The 20,131-nt window shown below is 38.7% G+C and overlaps 2 protein-coding genes across 3 annotated transcripts in view; one reads left to right on the forward strand and one right to left on the reverse strand.

The window, feature by feature from the left end:
• The first annotated feature begins 13,121 nt into the window (after window positions 1-13,121).
• Window positions 13,122-18,956, forward strand: LOC146470136 (uncharacterized). 2 transcript variants are annotated; one of them, XM_085122341.1, is made up of 5 exons: window positions 13,122-13,244; window positions 16,117-16,240; window positions 16,381-16,491; window positions 17,071-17,193; window positions 18,754-18,956. In XM_085122341.1, exons 2-4 carry the CDS (start codon window positions 16,153-16,155, stop codon window positions 17,187-17,189), a joined length of 318 nt encoding a protein of 105 aa, XP_084978467.1. In that variant the 5' UTR covers window positions 13,122-13,244; window positions 16,117-16,152; the 3' UTR covers window positions 17,190-17,193; window positions 18,754-18,956. The 2 variants fall into 2 exon arrangements, with proteins under 2 accessions (XP_084978467.1, XP_084978468.1); XM_085122342.1 differs by lacking the exon at window positions 13,122-13,244 and adding an exon at window positions 13,335-13,507.
• Window positions 17,201-20,131, reverse strand: part of LOC146470137 (uncharacterized) — an 81,535-nt gene continuing 78,604 nt past the window's right edge. The window contains exon 3 of the mRNA XM_085122345.1: window positions 17,201-18,364. Within this exon, the coding sequence (XP_084978471.1) occupies window positions 18,325-18,364 (40 nt within the window). The 3' untranslated portion in view covers window positions 17,201-18,324. The remainder of the gene's footprint in view (window positions 18,365-20,131) is intronic.

Consider the following 20,131-nt stretch of genomic DNA (forward strand, 5'->3'; position numbering starts at 1 on the left):
TATTCATACTTTCTAGCTGCCTAAGCACATTCCTTCACTTCAAATCAACTGTCCACCCAGCTCTAGCTTCGCGAGGTTTTGCGAGTCACGTATTTCTAGTTACAAGTACAGAGGACAGAGAGCAGGGCAGATTTAGTGTAGGCCTGAAATTTTGGTCGAGCAAAATGACAAATTTGGCCTCAAGCAACGCTCCCTCCTTGTCCTCCCCTACTGAATGATTCGCAAAAGAGTGTTTGTACTTATTCCTTTGCAAAATGCCACATTTCCCTAAGGTGTTGTAGTTTCAAAGGAGATTGAAGGCTTCAGTAGAACCATTCAGGATTCCCTAAATTTGTCATTCCATTTATCAGCTGGTCAGTCCAGCAATTCAGTTCTGAGCTGAATTATACTTGGTTCGTGAATTTGACGTTGAGACTTTGACCACATTTACTTTTTTTTGCAACTCTGAACTGATAGCAGAAAAAAAAAGACGAGAAAAACGCGGCTCTATCTTTATGACGATTGCAGAGGTTTCTGATGCATCAGACAACGAACGCGAGCAGAGCGCCATTTTCAATAGATGTAAGATTTGTAAAGACGAAAAAGATTTGTAAAGAATAACCTCTTACATCAATGTTCCGTTTTTTCCGGTGTACTAAAACGGATGACGAAGAATGCAAGAATGAAAAAAATGGCCGATATTTTTCGTCCTACCCTTGTGTTTTAGGAAATAGATAAAAACGGATTATGGTTTGTCCTTCCTTTGGAAAAATCATTTGATATGTTTCTTTTTCTGTTGTACGAGCATTTCGAGAACGAGAAAGGTATTTAGTTTCAGTTGAAAAAAGCAAACAAAAAACTTGAAAATTGCCAACGACATAACCCGGTTTTTGAAAGAGTACATCAGGAGATTGTCAGAGAACCACGAATCTATTTTGTTTCTTGGTCAAATGGGAGAGTGTTATTGATTTCGGGGATTCTTATGAGGTGTGGCCTCTGCGCAAAGACCCTGTTTTTTTGTCTTTTGTGTTAGACCTCCACCACGTTATAATTGACTCAGAGACAGTTGATGGCTCCTGTTCAAGAGACCCTCTGAATTGAATTTAACTTGACTAGAACGCACAAGGGCTCAGATCAACATCAACCTCTCTTCGCTTCTGTTCTAAGCCCGTTGCATCCAATCTTTACGATTTGTCCAAGATCAGAATTGAACATCTCTAGCTTCAAATGTCGTTATTTTTAAAGATATTAAATAAGAAAACAACATAAGACGAGGCTGGTGTAACCTGCACTACAGTCATTCCAGAGAGCAAAGGAAAGCGACAGAAACCAGGTCGTATGGCCTATTTAAGATCAAAACTGGTACAGGCAAATACGTTCCGCCACAGGTAAGTGTTGCTAAATAGGTGCATTTCATTTGCATGTTTGCTCCCAGAAATGACTGTTACTCAAGTCACAGTGGACGAAAACATTTTATTAATTTTGCAATCATTCTCATTAAACATGTTGCACATCTACCTTACACTGAATAATATCACGGAAGTTAACAAGTATATAATTCTCTTTAAGTTGTATAGCTCTACATAATTTCTCGTGAGTAACAACAACCGAAACTCTTTGAACTGCCTGTCATCCCAGAAATCAACGCGTTCACGGACTTAAGTTTACCAAGGTCTCTGTTTTCGTTTTTCACTGATGCAGTATTTAACAAGTTGGCAAAATCTGCAAGACGGAGGCCAACCTAATTTTACAGGAATCCACATTAAAACTGTAAAAGCCCATAAATTGATCATGAAACAGCCATAACCAAAGTGAGCCGGGCTCGGCAGGATAAATGTTAATTTTTAAATTTAGTTTTAAATTATTATTTTTATTATTATTTTAATGTTTTGTTTTAATTTGGTGTTTATTTCATTTTAATCACATTTAAAATTCAGTGTTTTAACTTAAATAATGAGGATTCCTGTAAATGTTTTCTTGACCTTCATTTCGTGCCCTCGATTATCTCAGTCTCAAAATTGTTAGCCCAAGACCCAACTAAATCTAACACTGAAAACGCATATAGATACACGAAATTATTGTAAAAACCTGTTAAATCCTACATCAGTGATTCAGTAAGAAACAGGAAAGTTGGATTCCGGAAATTACGCTAAGGGCCTTCCCTTTACGTTCGTGCAATTTTTACGCGAATTCACGATGCCAACAAATGATCGAGGCACAAACTGTTCTCAGACCACTTACGTGGGGTTATTTACAACCAAACGTTTCACCTATAATGCTACTAGATCGTAAAGTAACTAAAATTGTTCAATTTTAAAGTGGAGAGAATTCCCTTCATCGATGTTTGCTCACTGTCCCTGTAGCTAAACACCTCACGGCCAAAGTAATCGTGGCAGTTGTAACCATCACTCAGTGGTCTTCACGCATTGTTATTTGATAGTGAGGAGAATCTGATTATGAAATATCAAAGTTGGCCACGCCAATTTTGTGTCTTGAGATTCAAATTCGGTGCTGATTCTCTAACCAGTGATTTAGAGTTAAGGCTAGCTGAAGAATCTTGTTGATCAATTTTCACTCTTATAAACTCAAACGTAAGACTTCAACCATAGAAAACACCCTAAAAGGAAAGGAGCAAATTCGTAATTGATTATAAGTCTGATAATTGTTAATTGATAATTACTGCATTGTTAACGATTAATTTTGATTGCTACAGCATATATATGAGCTTAAGACGATCAAGAGATAGTATGCTGACTGAAAAATCAATATATCATTTTTCACTAGGCTAAATACAGGACATCTCATTTGTTCTGCCAATACCATGAGACTATTTCAGATCCTCTCCCAAGTCAGAAGAAAAATGGCACAAATCTCTACCTTACTCCTGTGCTAGGTCAGAGGAAAACAATCTTCTTTAAAACTAAAATTACTCTCGTATTTTCTCGACTAAGCGGTGGACCCCGATTAAACACGGCCTCGTATAAACGTCGGGTCAAAACTGCTAATTTTTAAATAAAATGCCGGGAGCGTTTGATCGATGTCCCAGCGTTTATTTGAAGTCGAGTACATTCTCTTGAATAACACTGCTACGACATGTTAGTGCGGTATGCTGCTTTACTTAGTGTAAGAAATGTTCAAAGGAAAAGTATCTGCAGAACAAACTAGACTAACTAAGATGGATGCTGTACAACAAAATAAAACGTAGCAATGTTCGTTCGTGTCGTATTACTGACGAACTTTCTTTCTTGTGTTATACGTCGTTTGGAAGGCTTTTCCAGGCCGATAATATTCTTTCAACACAGCTGCGCCTTGAAGGTGCCTTCTTATTTATGATTTGTTACAAATCTTGAATGCAAGTATGTAAGGCTATGATACTGTAACTTTGGGTAATAACAAGAGAGGATCCTCTCTTGGTAATAATCATCCGCGGAGACCCAGGGGCAGTTTGACGGGGCGGGACAAAGGGAAAAATCGCTCAGAAAGACGAACGTCATAGGCGCCACAGCACAAAGCTATGATCGACTCACCAAGCGTAGCGTAAGATGGCAGCAAAGCACAGCAACATACCTTGCAAATCTTGTTTTTTATCTATAGGTCTACCCACGTACGATAGATAGAGGTATCTCTGACCCAGTGTCCATGTATAGGAAACGTTGCACTCTGCAAACTTAAAACACAATCATATTTGTGTCAGAAAATTTCGGACAAGTGCAGATTTGATCGTATGCTCCACAGTCAACAAACATTCATTCCTATAGCAGCATATAAATGACGTACAGAAGGAAAAACAATGACAGCAAACTTGCTATTTATCCAGCTTCGGGCTTGATAACTTAGGCGGGTTTAAGAAATTGTTTGCTTTTATCCACCCAGTTAGAGGTCACGTGATCGGGAACTATTGGCCACATTTCCTGTTTAGCTATCGCACTCCACTCGTTTACTTCCAATAAAAGGAGATGTTGCTGCCTTAATATTACATGTAATAATACATCATTCTCATTCATTCACCAGGCTTAACGTATACCATACCATTGCGCATATGCCACACATTGACTTTCCAATCCTAGCAGTATGCAGGATATTTGTCCCATCAACCTAGTTTAGTTGCCTTAGCTCCCACGAGTCTCCTGTAGCTCAGTTGTAGAGCATCCGCACTAGTTATTGGAACTGTCTTAGGTTCGGCTCCTAATAGGAGCACTCGGATTTCCTTTTTACGAGTATGCCAGTGTCATTCACTGAATAATGCATAATTCTCATTCATTCACCATACTTATAATTAATACACCATCACATTTATTCCATTCCGCATATGCCACACATAGAAATTCCAATCCTAGCAGAATGCAGGATGTTTGTCTCACGAACCTAGTTTAATGGCCTTAGCTCCCACGAGTCTCCTGTAGCTCAGTGGTAGAGCATCCGAACTAGTAACCGGAAGGTCTTACGTTCGACTTCCCATAAGATAACTCCTAGTTCCTTTTTCCGAGTATTCCTGTGTCATTCAAAGAATAATACATCATTCTTAATACAGTACAACGTTTGCTCTTGACTTTCCTCTTGAGCTCTCTTGGGGTTTTTAGTTCATTTTCTGTTTTCCTTTCTCATAGAACAGCAATTTTCTTGAATTTCAATTTCATGCTCTGAAGATAATGTGCTTCACGTTTCGTATAACTGCGTTAAATTGAACACAGGAAACTTGTACAGAAAATCGAAAATATTGATTTTGACACTTTCTGTAATTATGTTTAGTAGTCTACATACCTGTGAAGCGTTAAACATCACTCTTTAATCTGAAAACACAGTCTTTTAGTAAAAAGGGAAGCTCTCTAGCCCAGTCGAGTACAACTTCAGACATGATAACGAAACCCACCAGATAAATTCTTGGGTCATTCCTGTATAAGTTAACGTCGTGGCTTAAAGTGAAGCCATTAGAACTCTATCACATTTTTCTGCAGATCATTGGAATTCATTTAATATTTTCTCTCCATATATAAATCACGTTTAAGTTACCTAGTTTGTTTTTTTTGTGGCGTTGAGTGAGCCGGCTACTAGAATTGCATCACATTTTCTTGTTGATCAATGTAATTGGTTTAATATTTCCCTCTTCTATGAATATTGTTTTTTTCTTTAGTATCTACTATTGCAAAGCAACAACTCCTTCTCAGGAACTGCAATCTGAATTTAAAATTTATCCTTAGGTAATTTTGGTATCCGCGAAAATTAAAAATTAATTGTGACCCCCGCTTGAATACAGACGGTCCTCTGGAACCAGCCATGAACTCTCACACAGCGACCCAGTATATTGCCTGTCACCCTAACAGATCACGGTACAGTTAGTTGCCGGTATGTGACCCGGCTTGTATTCAACAGAGTTGACTACTGTACCTGTGTGCAATGCCTGTTGAGTGCATTCCCCGGCAGACCGGGATGGGTTGATCATCACGACTATACGGGCCTCGGGAAGCGCGAAAGTAAGACAAGCACCAAGTGGAGCGCGCGAAACCCTCCACCCAGCTTGGGGTCACGTGATTGGCACTGTTGGCCATCTTTTCGTGTTTGATACTATTTAGCTATCACATTCTAGTTTTAATTCCATCAAAAGAGCTGTTACTACCTTAGTGTTAGGTTACTTAGTGACACCACAGAGGGATGCAAAGATGGCATAGCATTCTACTGACGAAAGCTCTGCCTTTGCATGGTTGTGTTCCCGGCTGGAATCCGGGCGAAATGTGTCTAACATCCACAATATAACGTTGGTGTTGGTTTTCCCCCTGTGCTCTATAGGTTTTTCAGTTCCTTTTTTGCTTTTGGTTTATCATAGAACACCAAATTCTTGAATTTCAATTTCATGCTCTGGGGATAACGTGATTCGCACTTCGTATAATTACGTTGAATTCATCGGCAGGAAGCCTGCAAAGAAAACTTTAAAATACTGATTTAGACACTTACCACAATGATGTTAAGTAGTCGACATACCCATGAAGCGTTTTAAAAATATCACTCTATAATCTGAAAACACAGTCTGTTAGTAAAAGGTGGGGCTCAAAAACCTAGTCGAGGTACATGTAGCTTCTACATCATAATGAAACTCAACAGATCAAATCTTGTTTAAGCCACTAGGATTGTATCACATTTTTCTACATTTCAATGGCATTCATTCAATATTCTCCCTATAAATAAATTTCCTTTAAGCTAACCAGTTTTTTCCCTTGGCTTTGAGTGAGGCAACTAGAATTGCATTACATTTCATATTCTGTGGATCAATGGAATTCATTTAATATTCCCTTTTCCGTAGATAAATATTGCTTCTTTTTTCAGTATAAACTGTTGCAAGGCAACAACTCCTTCTCAGGAACATCAGTCTGAATTTAAAACTTATCCTTAGGTAATTTTGGTATCCGCGAAAATTGAAAAAGAGTGTGACCCCCGCTTGCGTACAGACAGTCTTCTGGAACCAGCCATGAACTCTCACACAGCGACCCAGTATATTGCCTGTCACCCTAACAGATCACGGTACAGTTAGCTGCCGGTATAACCCGGCCTGTATTCAACAGAGTTGAGTACTGTACCTGTGTGCAATGCCAGTTGAGTGCATTCGGCAGACCGGGATGGGTTGATCATCACGACTATACGGGCCTCGGGAAGCGCGAAAGTAAGACAAGCACCAAGTGGAGCGCGCGAAACCCTCCACCCAGCTTGGGGTCACGTGATTGGCACTATTGGCCACCTTTCCGTAATTCTTTTTGATGATATTTTGTATTTATAGTTTAGAGTTTGGTTCCGTTGAGAGAGATGTCGCAGCCTTAAAGTTACGTTGTTCAATACGAAAGACTGGGTACTGTTCTAAGTGAATCCGTGCCGTTGGTTTTGTGTTTGGTCCAGCAATGTTTTTTAAGAAGACTTTTCGTTATTCCTTCGTTCGGCACAACTGAAATCGAACGGAAATCTATTGGATTCTTAAGATACGACCTTTGATATTTACCTTAATTGCAATTGTTGTAGAAAGTAGCCTTTTTAGAATCAGTACCTGAAAAAGTTAAAGATATTGGTTAGTAAGGAGTGCCTCAATTGGAGGGTAGCTTCGTAGGTTGACGGTTAAATTTTAAGGTTTTTGACGATTGACGGTTATCAAGTGGAAATTTCTTCAATGAGTTAAAGTTAATCTTAACTTTTGTGTTTTTTAATATTAACAGTTGTGCTCTGGAGGTTGTGTTTTGGTCAGAAACACGTTATCAATGTAGTAAATCATTACTATTTTGAAACCAGAAGGACTTCCTGACGGAAGTTAGCTTTGGTGTCTGTTTAGACGCAAATTAAGTTGAAAAGACCAGAAAGTGAGTACATTTGGGAACATGGAAACTGGTTTACCACTTACAGTAAAACGATTCTTTGAGAGGCAGAAGTCTGGGATGAGCAGATGATGAAATCGTTTGACGGCTAATAATAACTGCTTTTTATACGGTTGACGGTTAAATTCTAGGCTATTCGACGGCTGACGGTTAACCCCATTGTGACCCTCATCAAAGTTCTTAGGGATTGTCAGCTGCCTAAGTTTATGCTGACGTGTCTAAATTTCCCGGTCTCGACTGAAAGTAGCACTAAGATAAGAATAGTATACCTGTTTTGAATTCCGGTTTATAGCTCATCCATACGGATTCCTGGGGTTTCTTCTCATGCTATATGATGCGTCACAAGTTCGTTTCTCGAGTACCTTCGAAAAGCGATTTAATAGAGAATAAATACATGAATAAATATAGAGATAGTGATGATAACGATGACAATGATGATGGTGACGACGACGATGCTGATGATGATGATGATGATTATTGAAGATTTCATTTTGTTGTTTTCATGAATTATCTACATAACTTGCGGACACGGGTCTGGGCTATAGTTATTTTACACTCAATCATCTTCGTTACATTCAAACAGTTTATACGTATTCATAGAACTTCTTAACTTTATTTGAGTTCTGGCAGATAATCCATTTCTGACAGCGTCCAATAAGGAAGGACCGTTCTTTGCCAGTGTTCGTTATTAGCTAAGTCCTTTCCTTAACTCCTCCTCATCATCATTATTAAATTATTATTATTATTATTATTATTATTATTATTATTATCGAAATGATGATAATTTCTTCCTCTTCCCCACACAAGATGAACGTAGATGAAATGCTCGGGGCTCACGAGAAATTTGGCCTTGTGCTTGTGCTGGTTTAAGATACGAACAAGGCGTCCCGGATAACGAAAAGATGACGTGTCAGGGAAATATAAGGATTTGTATGTAGCTTTATTACCGGTTTAAGCAGTGAATGAAAACTGACAATAAACAGTCCAGCAAAAAGAGAAGCAAAAAAGGCAAAAGGAGTTACATTTGTATATCTATTTCTCCACGTTTGCAACGTAGTTAATTTGGATCGCTGGAATCCTTTGCTCTTTTTTAACTAGATGTTAAGTACTGCATTTCTATACAGCTAAAGGAAAAAATAATTAAATCTGTAATTAAAGTTTATCACTTGGTCCCAATTTCCCTACCCATGGACCCTGACGATTTGATAAATCTGAGTCAGATTCCCCCTCTTTTGGAAATTTAAATTCTTAAATACTCATTCTCCCAAAAAGACCAGGGATCCAATTCTGGTGCCCATTTCGATTCAACTCGGTACAGTCTTCTTTCACCAAAATATGTTACCAAGAGCTGTTCTTAAACAAACTTGGAAAATTTTGTTAACCAATTGACTTTACTGCCAGAGCTTTTGAGGTAAACCAAACTTTCAAGAGATGAATGACATTTTCTCGTTTTCTGCTCAAGCAAATTTCGGTCAAATAATCTAAGATGCACTTTTCAGTGTAGAAAGTAAGCGTTTCTTTTAAGTTTAGTTCTCTCGTATTAATGTTCCTTATGCCCTAAAAGAAAGAGTAGATTTGTGGCAAGAACAAGCAGTCTAACGAGGGATTAAATTGTTCTTTCAACTTTGTTTGGAAAGTTCTTTGGAGGCAGTCCTTGACTGATCCATCCAGGCATGGTTTACATGATCTTATCTCACCTTATCGGCTGATTATCAAATCACCTTTGGTCATGTAGGTAAAATTGATGTTGCCACAAAATTACAAGACGCCTGGTCCTTCATTAGCGGTTGGGATGAGGGAAGGAAGGGGGGGGGGGGGGGGTGAGAGGGGGGCACAGGACGGAATGGGTGAAATACTGTTAGGGAAATCATTGTGGAGTAAAAAGCTTTTGGAGCTGGCTTAAAACTGAAAGATATTTTCCTCGACAAAAAATGAGCAAACAACCCAAATTAACAGAGAAGTACTCTGTCTACCCTGCCCTCCAAAGAGCGCGATATTGTTAGGTATTTGCTTTTTTTCCCTTAAAAAAATTCAATAAGCGCTGAATATTTTAAATAAATAAATAAATAAATAAATAAATAGATAAATAAAAAATAAATAAATAAATAAATAAATAAATAAATAAATAAAACATATAAAGCTGACTTACATTTGCCAATCACTCAAGTCTCTTCAGTTCTGTCTGTGTATTGTTTGCTTCGATTTACAGCAGCATATTATAAATCTAAAGCAAAGAGTAAATAAACAACAATAGCTAACAATAAGAAACATGAAAAATAATCCTCTTTATAATTTCACTTTTTCGCCGATATCCTTTCTTTGTGCTGTCTACCAACTGTGACTATATTAAATTTAAGCATCGGAAAATTGAAAGTCAGTTCAATCTTTAATCTTTAAATCAAGACAATTGTCAAAAAGCAAGCTAATACAGGCAATTGACGGTCCACACAGTGCAGTTAACTTTTCTTTCTTCAAAAACAAATTTCACTATCTAAGAATAAGTTCAAGCGATGAAATTATAGTCGACTTCCTGTGTTCGTCTCTTTTTATTTTACCTTAAAGCTACTCGGTGAATGCTACTATAGTGGGGAAAAGAAAAATCCGTGGCTTTATAGCTTTGGACAACAAACTTTGTAATTCAACTGTTAATTGGCATTGTTCAGCAGCTTACCTCTATACTGGATTAATCAACTAAATCGAAGCCTTCTCCCTTGTTCTCCTGTATTCTAAGGCGAGTTTCAACTATGCGACACTTGGACTTGCAGCACTTACACGTGACCTTCATTATCCAGCACTTCATACCGCAAACACTTCAGGTAAATCTTTCAAATTGTCCGTTAAAGTTCCTGGCAAAGTCTGGTAAGCTATTGGCAAAATTGTGCATGGGCTAACTTTTCAGAGCCTGGCCAACTTTCTTTCCAAATTTAAGTTCTTTCGCTTCGTAAAACGACAAACGAAATGGCCGTTAAGAATTTTAAAAACCCATTTTAGCTGAGTTGCGCATGGGTCAATAAATTTATTGGCACAGTTCATCTATCACAAAAATCATGAATAACCATTGCGTAAGAAAATGTCTCTACATTGAGGCGTGTTTCAGTTCAGTATCGATTAGCATAATTTAAAATGCTGAGACTTTTGCCACTCACGGAACAAATAGGTTAGGCGTGAAGGCGGCATCACAGGACACAGCCGTAAGATCAATTGCCTCGTAAATCAGGAGCCGCGATAGCTTAAGCCTGGTTTTCACAAGCGACGTAAGCCCAGACGCAGACGCAAACACAAGCACAACTTGGATCAAAATTTTCCTTTAATTTTCTTGGGCTTGTGCTTGCGTCGCCTACGTTTTCACTTGATATAAAGCTCTTATGCTTGTGCTTGTGCTTGCGCCAGTGCTTGCGTCTTGGTCTCCTGAAGTAACTATTAAAGTTACATATACAACAACCAGATATGGACTTTGTTCCACGCTTAGGCTACTCGCCTCTTAAAGTGAAGCGTGTTACTTGCCGTACATTTTTTGCCAGGGTTTTTTCTTTACGTTTTGAATCGGATTCAACACGAATTAAACGCATAGTAGACTCGGACTTGGTCGCCAAAACGCTTGCAGGTGCTGAAAGTAATGAATAAATAAATGAGTATTGACCGACTTGGTTTGGTTTGTTGGACACGACTTTTGATTTGCTAGTACGTTAGCCGGGTGTAGCTCAGTTGGTAAAGCAAAGAGCAAGATCCTGAAAAGTTTCTGCCTTGTGATAAAAATTCATCGTTATCGCTTCCTTGTTCCTTCAGCGAACTCAACAAAATATAATCTGACAAGAAATGAACTATCAAATCAGGAGCACTGATCAAATTCATAACACAAGCATTTGAAATAAACTGGACTTAACGACTGAAGGTCAATAAATCATCCATCGAGCCGATTACGTCAACGAGTATCACTTCGCTTGGAACGGACGGAAGAGGGTGTACTCATGTCTTCGTGGGCAACGAGACAAGAACAAAACCAAGGCACTAAGCTGGAAGGTATCGTAATCTGCTTGATATGACAACGGTACTTTTCCTTTGGCCCCGTCCGGTTGAGACTTGGTGCATTGACAAGTCATGCAGGAACAGGAACCATTGTGAAGGTCATTTTATTTTTTTTATTTTCTGTTGGTGCTCCCCAGCGCCTGACATGGTCACTCACATAATTATTGCAAGTCTAGAGTATTCCATCACAGTTCCTGGTTATAGGCGCTACTCTGTACGCGATTTTCTCGATGCCCCAAATTTTCCGACCCAAAAATAAATAAAGGTAAAAGAAATGTTGTGGCGGCCCAGCGAGAACCACGTGATCCCAACAATTGACTGCGGCCAAATTTACGGGGACTGGTAAATAGGCAACCCACAATCCACGCCGGCCGTATTCTCCGAAAGAGCTAAGAACACCCTCAGACGCTCCTCCATCGTATATTTTCCTTCCATTTCGCGTAAAATCCCTGCCAACTCTGACCACGTGTCTCGATCTGCTCGACTCTTTTCTCACCAAAATGCAAACTACGAACTCTTTTCATCGATTTCACTTTCATTTTATCGGATGCAAATGATAGTGAGCTAGGGGCTGCCAGTGTGTTACTTGGTATTCCGGTAGCAAAAAATAAAATAATAATAATAAAATAAAAAAAAAGAAAGAAAAGAAAAGAAAAGAAGAAGAAAATATCCCTCCGCAGGCCAAAGAATTTTGACACGAGATTAGATAATTTGCATATTGTAACGCCATGATTCCACAGTAAACACGGCGTTAAAACCTTTTAATCACAGGTTACGAGATACACAGTTCTGACAACTCAACCGAGCACATGGCTCTTGCACCATTGGTCATGTGACTTGCAATAGTTACTTAGGGGGGATACCCACAGGCAATAACCTAGCGCTACGATATATTCAGTCGTATTCTTGATTTTCAGCTGGTTCTAGCTTGCAATGGAGGCATTTTCGGGGAAATTTATATTTACATGTGAAAAGGTTCCCCTGGTTGAGCATTGTGGAAGAACCTTCCAGTTCAATAACGGTCTATTAAGCACACAGTACACATTTTAATGTATTCAAAACCGCCGCAAAATATCACACAAGGCGTCATTTGAAATTGGATGTAATAGCCCTTTTCACGGTTAACTCTGCTCATTTGAATTACAATGAAATCTAGCATTCATGTGAGGCAATTTCGGGCTATTTTGTAGTTTTAGCCCGAAATTGCCTCGCATCCACGTTGGATAACATTGTAATGCAAATGAGAAAAATCAACCGTGAAAAGGGCTATTGTACTGCAAAATTCAGAAAACATTTATATTCAAACTTAAAAAAAAAAAAGGTTCGCAAAGACTTCATGGTAACGTTCTTTGTAACACTCAAGCTTGTAGACATAACTCTTAACACTGAAAACAAACAAACAATCATATTCTTCGCTAAAATCTTTTCCCGTTAGCTTAGGTAACGACGTGTAAAAATATTTGTTAACTGGTTAACATAATCCGTGGCGGGAGAAAGGGGGCTATCTATTATCATACCGTTGATTGAAATTATAGCAGAGGCGTCGGGCAAAGATAGCTTACCGAGGATATGATTTATTGCTATACAAAGTCATTAAAGCCTAAGTTGCCGAAATAAAGTAACCGATTGGCTCAAATGAATCAGTTTTAAAAAGCTGTTTATTTTGTATTAGCATTCAGTGGAGTTTTTTAACGGTGACCAAAGACTCCGGAGGGGTCCACTGAATGATTGATATTCAGTTTTCAACCAAAAAGAACTATTTTTGTATCCTAGAGCGACCAAGTGTAGGACCAAAAATCTAATTAACGACCTTGGCAGAAATACGACTTGCTGAAAACTAATTATATTAGTGCTGAGTTTCAGCTCGCAGTGGTAACGTCTCCTCAAGCGGTAAGTATATTCTTGTTACATTTGCCTAAAAAGTTTATTCGTCCTATTAATTCAGTCATGAAGACCGATACTACATACAAATGTTTCGTTTCAAATTTTATCATCTTTGAATTTTTGTAACTCTAAGAAAAAAGTGTGTAGCTTCGCGCGCGCGCTATACTCCTGGCTGTACTAGAATTCTATGCGCGGCTGGGTGGGGCGATATTTTTCAAGCCACATTTCTTACGAACACTCGAGCGTTTTCTCGCCAACAAGAACACTTCGTGAGTAACGTTTCTCAATTTTTTAAGGCATTACGAAAATCTTCCTAGGATATTTCATTTTTAGGTAGGCATACAGTATGAAATTGCGGTTCGTTATATGATTTGGCGGGAAAGACGGAACTCTTGTTATAGCCGTTGCACTGCTGAAGTTACGCTCAATCTTTTAAAAGATTCTACAGAATAGACGTTTTTTAGTTCTTATGCATCTTTTTCCACAGCCAAACTTTGAACTCAATATAACCCTGAATCGATTCACTTAGATTCTCTTTTAACCATTCTCTTTGAAATTAATGCCGGACGCTGTTGTTATTCGTATTGCACCACAGAAAAATATTGTCTTCAACCTTAACAAGGCGTATCAAAGCTGTCCTTCAAACGCCAAGCGTTTACGTAGATTGTTACCAGGCTGGTGGAAAGTTATTTCACTAAAAAGTTACCGCAACTTTTTTTAATTGTTTGTAACTCCCTCACTTGTAACTGCTGATTGTAGTTGTAGGCGCCCGCATTTGTTGTCGCTGATCTTTTCAGATCTGTGGATTTTTTATTACCAAGATACAAACGTCTGTCAAAAGCATCTTCAAGAGAATGAGAGATGTTCAAAATTTGAGTTATGTTGAGTAGATAATCTTTCCTATTAGCCTAGGATAAGGAAACATAAATTATCATAATCAAGATTGGCGGGAAAGATAAATCATTGCATGGCTAGATATAAGTGGCTCACATAACACAAATGAACCACTTGTCAGTTGTCTCAGACTTAGAGCAGGTTGAGTTGAGCAAAATGAAATATCGCCTTATTCTTGTCAAGATGGAAACTCTCTTATCTTACAGCTATACTATGATTTAATTTTATGTTTTATGCTTATTTGGACTGCTCAAAAAATTTCACTTTCATATTTCAAAGGTATTTTTGGCATCTGTTGTTTAATATTATGCTCACACCAGGCTTTTTTTGTACTGTCAAATATGCATTTGAATCGCACGAATACATCTATGAATGTAATTATGAGAATAATGTTTTTGTTCAGTGAGTGACATACTCGGTAAAAAGAAATGCGAGTGCTCCTATCATGTAAACTGAATAGAAAAAACATATGGCGCTAGGATGATCCATCCTCTAGGATCTTCCTACTGTTGTGCTATGATCTTCCTCCCTTCATGTAAACAGCCCCTAAGACCTTCCGATTACTAGTGCGAATGTTCTACCACTGAGCTACAGGAGACTCGTTGGAGCTAAGGCCATTAAACTAGGTTCATGGGACAAACATCTGGCATGCTGCTATATTTTTTGTTTTTTTAAATACTTATGTAGAAAAATGAAATAAAATAAATAAATAAAAATAAATAAATAGATAGATAAATAAATAAATAAATAAATAAATAATTATATAAATAAATAAATAAATAAATAAATAAATAAATAAATAGATAAATAAATAAATAAATAAATAAATAAATAGTCAGAACTGTTATAGCGCAAATCCATTAACTTGATCAAATGCGCTTTACAAAGATAAAAAGGATTAAAGACATAGATAAAAATGGTACTAATGCTTGAATCTTTCGCTTCATGCCGGTGTAACTGTGGCCACAAAACTCAAAGCATTAGGCAGTATATTGCTGGTAAGTGTCGGATTAAATTAAAGTGATGTTGGATGCTACCAAAAGAAAGCTCAATTAACGTGATATCATGTGGTCAGTACGTCGGGCCTTGGACCTGACGGTTGGCGGTACAATTTCTCAGTGATAGCTGCCGTCGTACTATTAATGTGGAAAAAAAGCTTAAAACTCCACATTGTCTCTCGAACAGATACTTGAAATTGTAGGAAATGGTAAGGACGGCTTGTTTGCAAACCCCAACAAAGCCCTTGGAGGGACTAATATCCCAGTTATTGAGGTGGGGGTGGGTGATGGTGGTGGTAGTACAAAAAATAAAAACCCCAACTGAAACTGATTGCAGAGCTGACATTTCAATAGTACCACTAGTCCTCTTCATGGCCAGAGTCACAAAGCTAACGAACAGTTTATCCCTGCATTCAAACGTTTCGTGGGGGAATACTTAGTTGATGGGTTAGCCCTCATCTGGTTTAGTTACCTGTGGCCAGAGTACTAAAGCCGCAGCCGGAGCACAAATCGATTCCAGTACCATGAAGCAACTAAGAGTATCGCTTTTCTGGACGGTATGCTAGTCCATCACGGAATTATTCCTAGCAGTGAGTCCACGATGTCCATTTACACACCTAAATTAAAAAAGAAAGTGGGTAACGAAGTTTTAAATCAAGGGAAGCAAGAAGATTGCAGAGGCTAGGCCTTGAAACTCTGACTTTCATACCTGATGTCCAACGCTACGGCTAACACACCCTCACGTCTGCCTCAGCAAGAAATACTATTAAAAAGGCTAGGGTCACGAACGTACAGATTGATACCTTTTTTTGACGTATCAACGTCCGGAAAACCGATGAAAGTGAGTGGGGTGCAGTGGCTTTTCAAAAGATGATCAGCATAGATCACTCAGTTTAAGCTGTGCTTTATTAAATTTAAATTTCCCATGTTAAAGATTGTTATACCTTGGTAAGCCAGCTGATGATGTGATTTTATACATGTTGCAGTTTCGGTTCCAGTGTTTTTCTTGCTGAAGTACAGTCATGAAGACTGCTTGCTTGGTTTTCACTTTGGCTCTCGTAATTGTGTCGGTGACGTCACGTCGTATTTCGTTGCAACGCGCTTACGAAGGTCAGTAAGGTCGGAAACTGACATTGAAAAAACATTGACTAAAAGAATCATAATGACATTCATATACTACGAAAAAACGTTTTTATAGTTGCTTATATTTCTAATTCTTTTATTATTATTATTATTTTTTAACTTTTCAGACCCTGCATGCATTCAAGGGTGCGTGGGTCGATGCGTTAAGACCGGTGCCCCCCTTGCGGCATGTAAACAAGAATGCGGTTGTAAGAAACGCCGTTCCTTTACACAAGAAGGTCGGTATAAAAGTCAGTCAAACGATGCAAAAGCGATGCTGTTACTGTCTCTATTTAGAAATAAAATACTCACTTCTGAGTTTTGAAATTGCACAGCGGATCATCGTTGGGAAGTTTTCAAAATTCAAACATAACGCAGGCTTCGAATCTCGAGAGTCGGTTAAGTTAAACGAGATTTTCGTTTGTGTTGGCGTTTTTACTTTTTGATCTGAGTTTCATATTTTTTAGACGATTGAAAAATGAAGAACAACAAATATTTCATGTAAATATTCACTGAAAAGGTAAACGAAAATCGTGGGCTAGAGATCTCAAGGACTCCAAAAGCCCCTTCACAACTAAAATTGTACGGACAAAAAAAATAAAGCTGGCGAATGTGCCTTCACTCGGCAAATATTTTTTGCATAAATCGCTGCTTGGTGGCGACTGTTTCCATAAACTGACATTCTGTTCGTGTTCGTTCGATCTGAAAGAAAAAAAAAATTATAATAATGATGACAACCGTGATGGTGACAATATTAAGAAAAACAAATGCTGGTATATACTTGTTTATATTGCCAATTATTTTTTTTAACTCTTCAGACCCCGGATGCATTCAAGGGTGCGTGGGTCGATGCGTCAAGACCAGTGCCCCCCTGGCGGCATGTAAAGAAGAATGCGGTTGTGAGAAACGCCGTTCCTTTGCAGACAACTTTTGGTAGAAAAGTAAGTTAAACGATGCTAAAGCGTCTCTGTTCAAACTACAAAGATTGCTGTTTTTGTCTTAGCTTAGAATTGAAATACTCAGTTCTGAGTTTTGAAATTTCACTGTAAACCTACGTGTCAACCGTGCCTTGATAACTGCGTTTATTTTGAGCACACTATGACCGACGTCTATCAATTCATATGTGGTTGCCAAGAATGTGATTTTTTGGTGATTAAACTCAACAATGCATTGTAAAATCTTTATCATTTTCGTGATCTTGTTGCGGAGACTTCACTCATGGAATGTTTTCATTAAGGACGTTTCGCGCGCAAAGATTTCTGGTAGCTGCAGAGTTACGAGTCTACGAGATTGTAAAGACAAAACAGGCAAGGAACCTGATTTCACGTGTGCGCCCTTTCTGCATTTAGTTGGCTTGAATATGACTTAAAACGGATCACCGCTGGGAAGTTTTGAAAGTTTAAAGCACAACTTCCAAACGCTTACATATCCTCTGGGTCTTGAAGCGTGCTGGGGTACCCCCCGTGGACCTAGTCACCGTCTACATAGCGCTAGTCCGCTCCATTCTGGAGTATTCATCAGTTGTATGGGCTACTTCCCTCCCGCGCTTCCTAATCGATCAATTAGAGGCTATTCAGAAGAGGGCCTTGCGAATAGCGTTCCCCGGCCTTGAGTGCCCTCTTGCTATCGCCCAAGCCAACATAACCAGCTTACAGGATCGTCGTGTGCACCTGTGTCAGAGAGTTTGGCAGAAAATTAAGGATAACCCGGACTGCCAGCTGCACTGCCTGCTCCCTAGCATGCGTTCTGAGTGCCACTCCTACAATCTTAGGAACAATGCCAGTTATAGCCATTTCAAGTATAGAACAATTTAATAATTTAAATAAACCATCATCATCATTAAATAAACCATCAACTTTGAACCTTGAGAGTCGATTAACGCTGATCCTGGATTACTCGTTAAACGAGGTTTTCGCTTCTCTTGGCGTTTGTACTTTTTGATCTGAGTTTCACATTTATTAGACGATTAAAATTGAAGAACAGCAAATGTTTCATATAAATCTCCATCAAAAAAGTGAATGATAATCGCTGTTTGGTGGCGACTGTTTCCATAAACTGACATTCCGATGGCGTTATTTCAGACTCTTAGCAGTAACATAGCAGCTTGCCAACCTGAAAGAAAAAAAAAAAAACAATAATGACGATGATGATGACAATATAAAGAAAACAAAAACTGATATATATGATGTGCAGTAGGGTCTTAGTTTAATAAGCTCTCCTGAACAAAATAGTTTGATGCTTTCCAGTAAAGAGTAAGCCGTCGGCGCACACTTGATGTCTTGTGGAACGCACACCGGTGCCGCCCGAGTATGCATGACAACCACAAACGTAAGGTACTAACGATCGAATCTACTTTGAGTGGATTCAATTCTTGTCTGCGTATCATGGTACTGAGAGATTTTACACTGAAATAATGTCGAGTAAATGGGGTGAAGTTTACGTTAATCATCATTATAACTACGGAGATGATATAGAGGTAAGCTTGAGTTTTTCACTTCCAGGTCCGGTGTTGCAAGCACGCAAGTATTATTAGCTTGTTGACAGCCAAGACATCCTCTTTCCTGTCAGTTTCAACTAGTGCGTTGCCATAGTGACCTCTTGGAGAACATATTTAAACTTGTTGTAAAATGTGTCTTTTTTGTCCGTGAAAATAACTTACTATCTAGCTTAGTAATGATTCATTAAAACAGGCTATATAAAAGTGTCAGGTTTATCTCTTGCTTCTTCGTCCAAAGGCGCCAGTCCTGAAATGTGAGAGTAACTTCGCCATCAAAATTTAGGCACGCGAAATGATTAGGTACTCAGATCAGATATAAGACAAGAGAGTTTGAGGGAAAAAAGCCTACGGCGAAGGCAACGAGAACGTCACAAAACAAAGGCTCTGTACATGCATTACAAATTTTGGTACATTTCTTCGCCGTCCTCGGCAATACGTTAAGAAACTTAAGCAACGACAACGGTGACAGATACACTACTTCATTTTATTTGTGCTACTCATTCACCTTGTACAAAGCGGCGAACTACCCAGGAACCATTTTCAATTTCATGGGTCCACTTAGCTTTTTAATATATACAGCTATTTCAATTAACGTTGTCGGATCAAAGTATAAAGCTATAAGACAACAACTCAAGATTCTGTGGATTTTTTTTTATGAATAAGTTCATCAAAATCGGCTATGCCTCGTCCGTCCAGTGAAGATATACGATGGCGAGCCATTTGGAGGAAAGAAATGTTAGGATATCAAATGGATGAGGTGGCAGCTTCTTTGAAGATGTCTTTAAGCTTTAAGCTTTGATCCGACAACGTTAATTGAAATAACTGTATACACTACAGAGTTAATTCTCTGACTCATCCTTTATACAGAATAAATAGTCGAGGAAGCCGGACAAAGAACCGAACTGTTCTCGTTTTTATTTTTTGCCCACTTATCGTCGTTCATTTTGTTTCTCCCGCTCGATGGTCCAGAAAGAAACTGAAGTGAGTAGAAACTGCATGTGACTGAATAACAGTCACGTCACTGACACTATATATAAACACAAAGCTTGGATGTGCTTGCGTTGCATTTGCTTCAATATTCGTTTTCACCAAGCGTGCAAAGGCGAACCTTTCTTATTCGTCGAGGGTTGCTTTCATTTCGAACACATGAAAGCGTACAATCACGGGGGAAGAAACTGTATTCTGAACAAGAACTGTCCATAAACTTTACAAATTAAGTGTCTAAGGAGATCTCGAGAGCGTCTTTAGGGCGAGTCGTGGCTGAAGAATGATTAACGAGTCAGGGCACAAATAACTTCCAATTCGTGCCCCACGCTCCCCGTCACGCTAGTTTAATAACCCTTTAGGACTTCCGCTTTTCTCAACGATTGGGCAACATCCCA

This window comes from Pavona decussata, unplaced genomic scaffold, assembly GCF_977016875.1.
Source record: "Pavona decussata unplaced genomic scaffold, jaPavDecu1.1 SCAFFOLD_114, whole genome shotgun sequence".
NCBI lineage: Eukaryota > Metazoa > Cnidaria > Anthozoa > Scleractinia > Agariciidae > Pavona > Pavona decussata.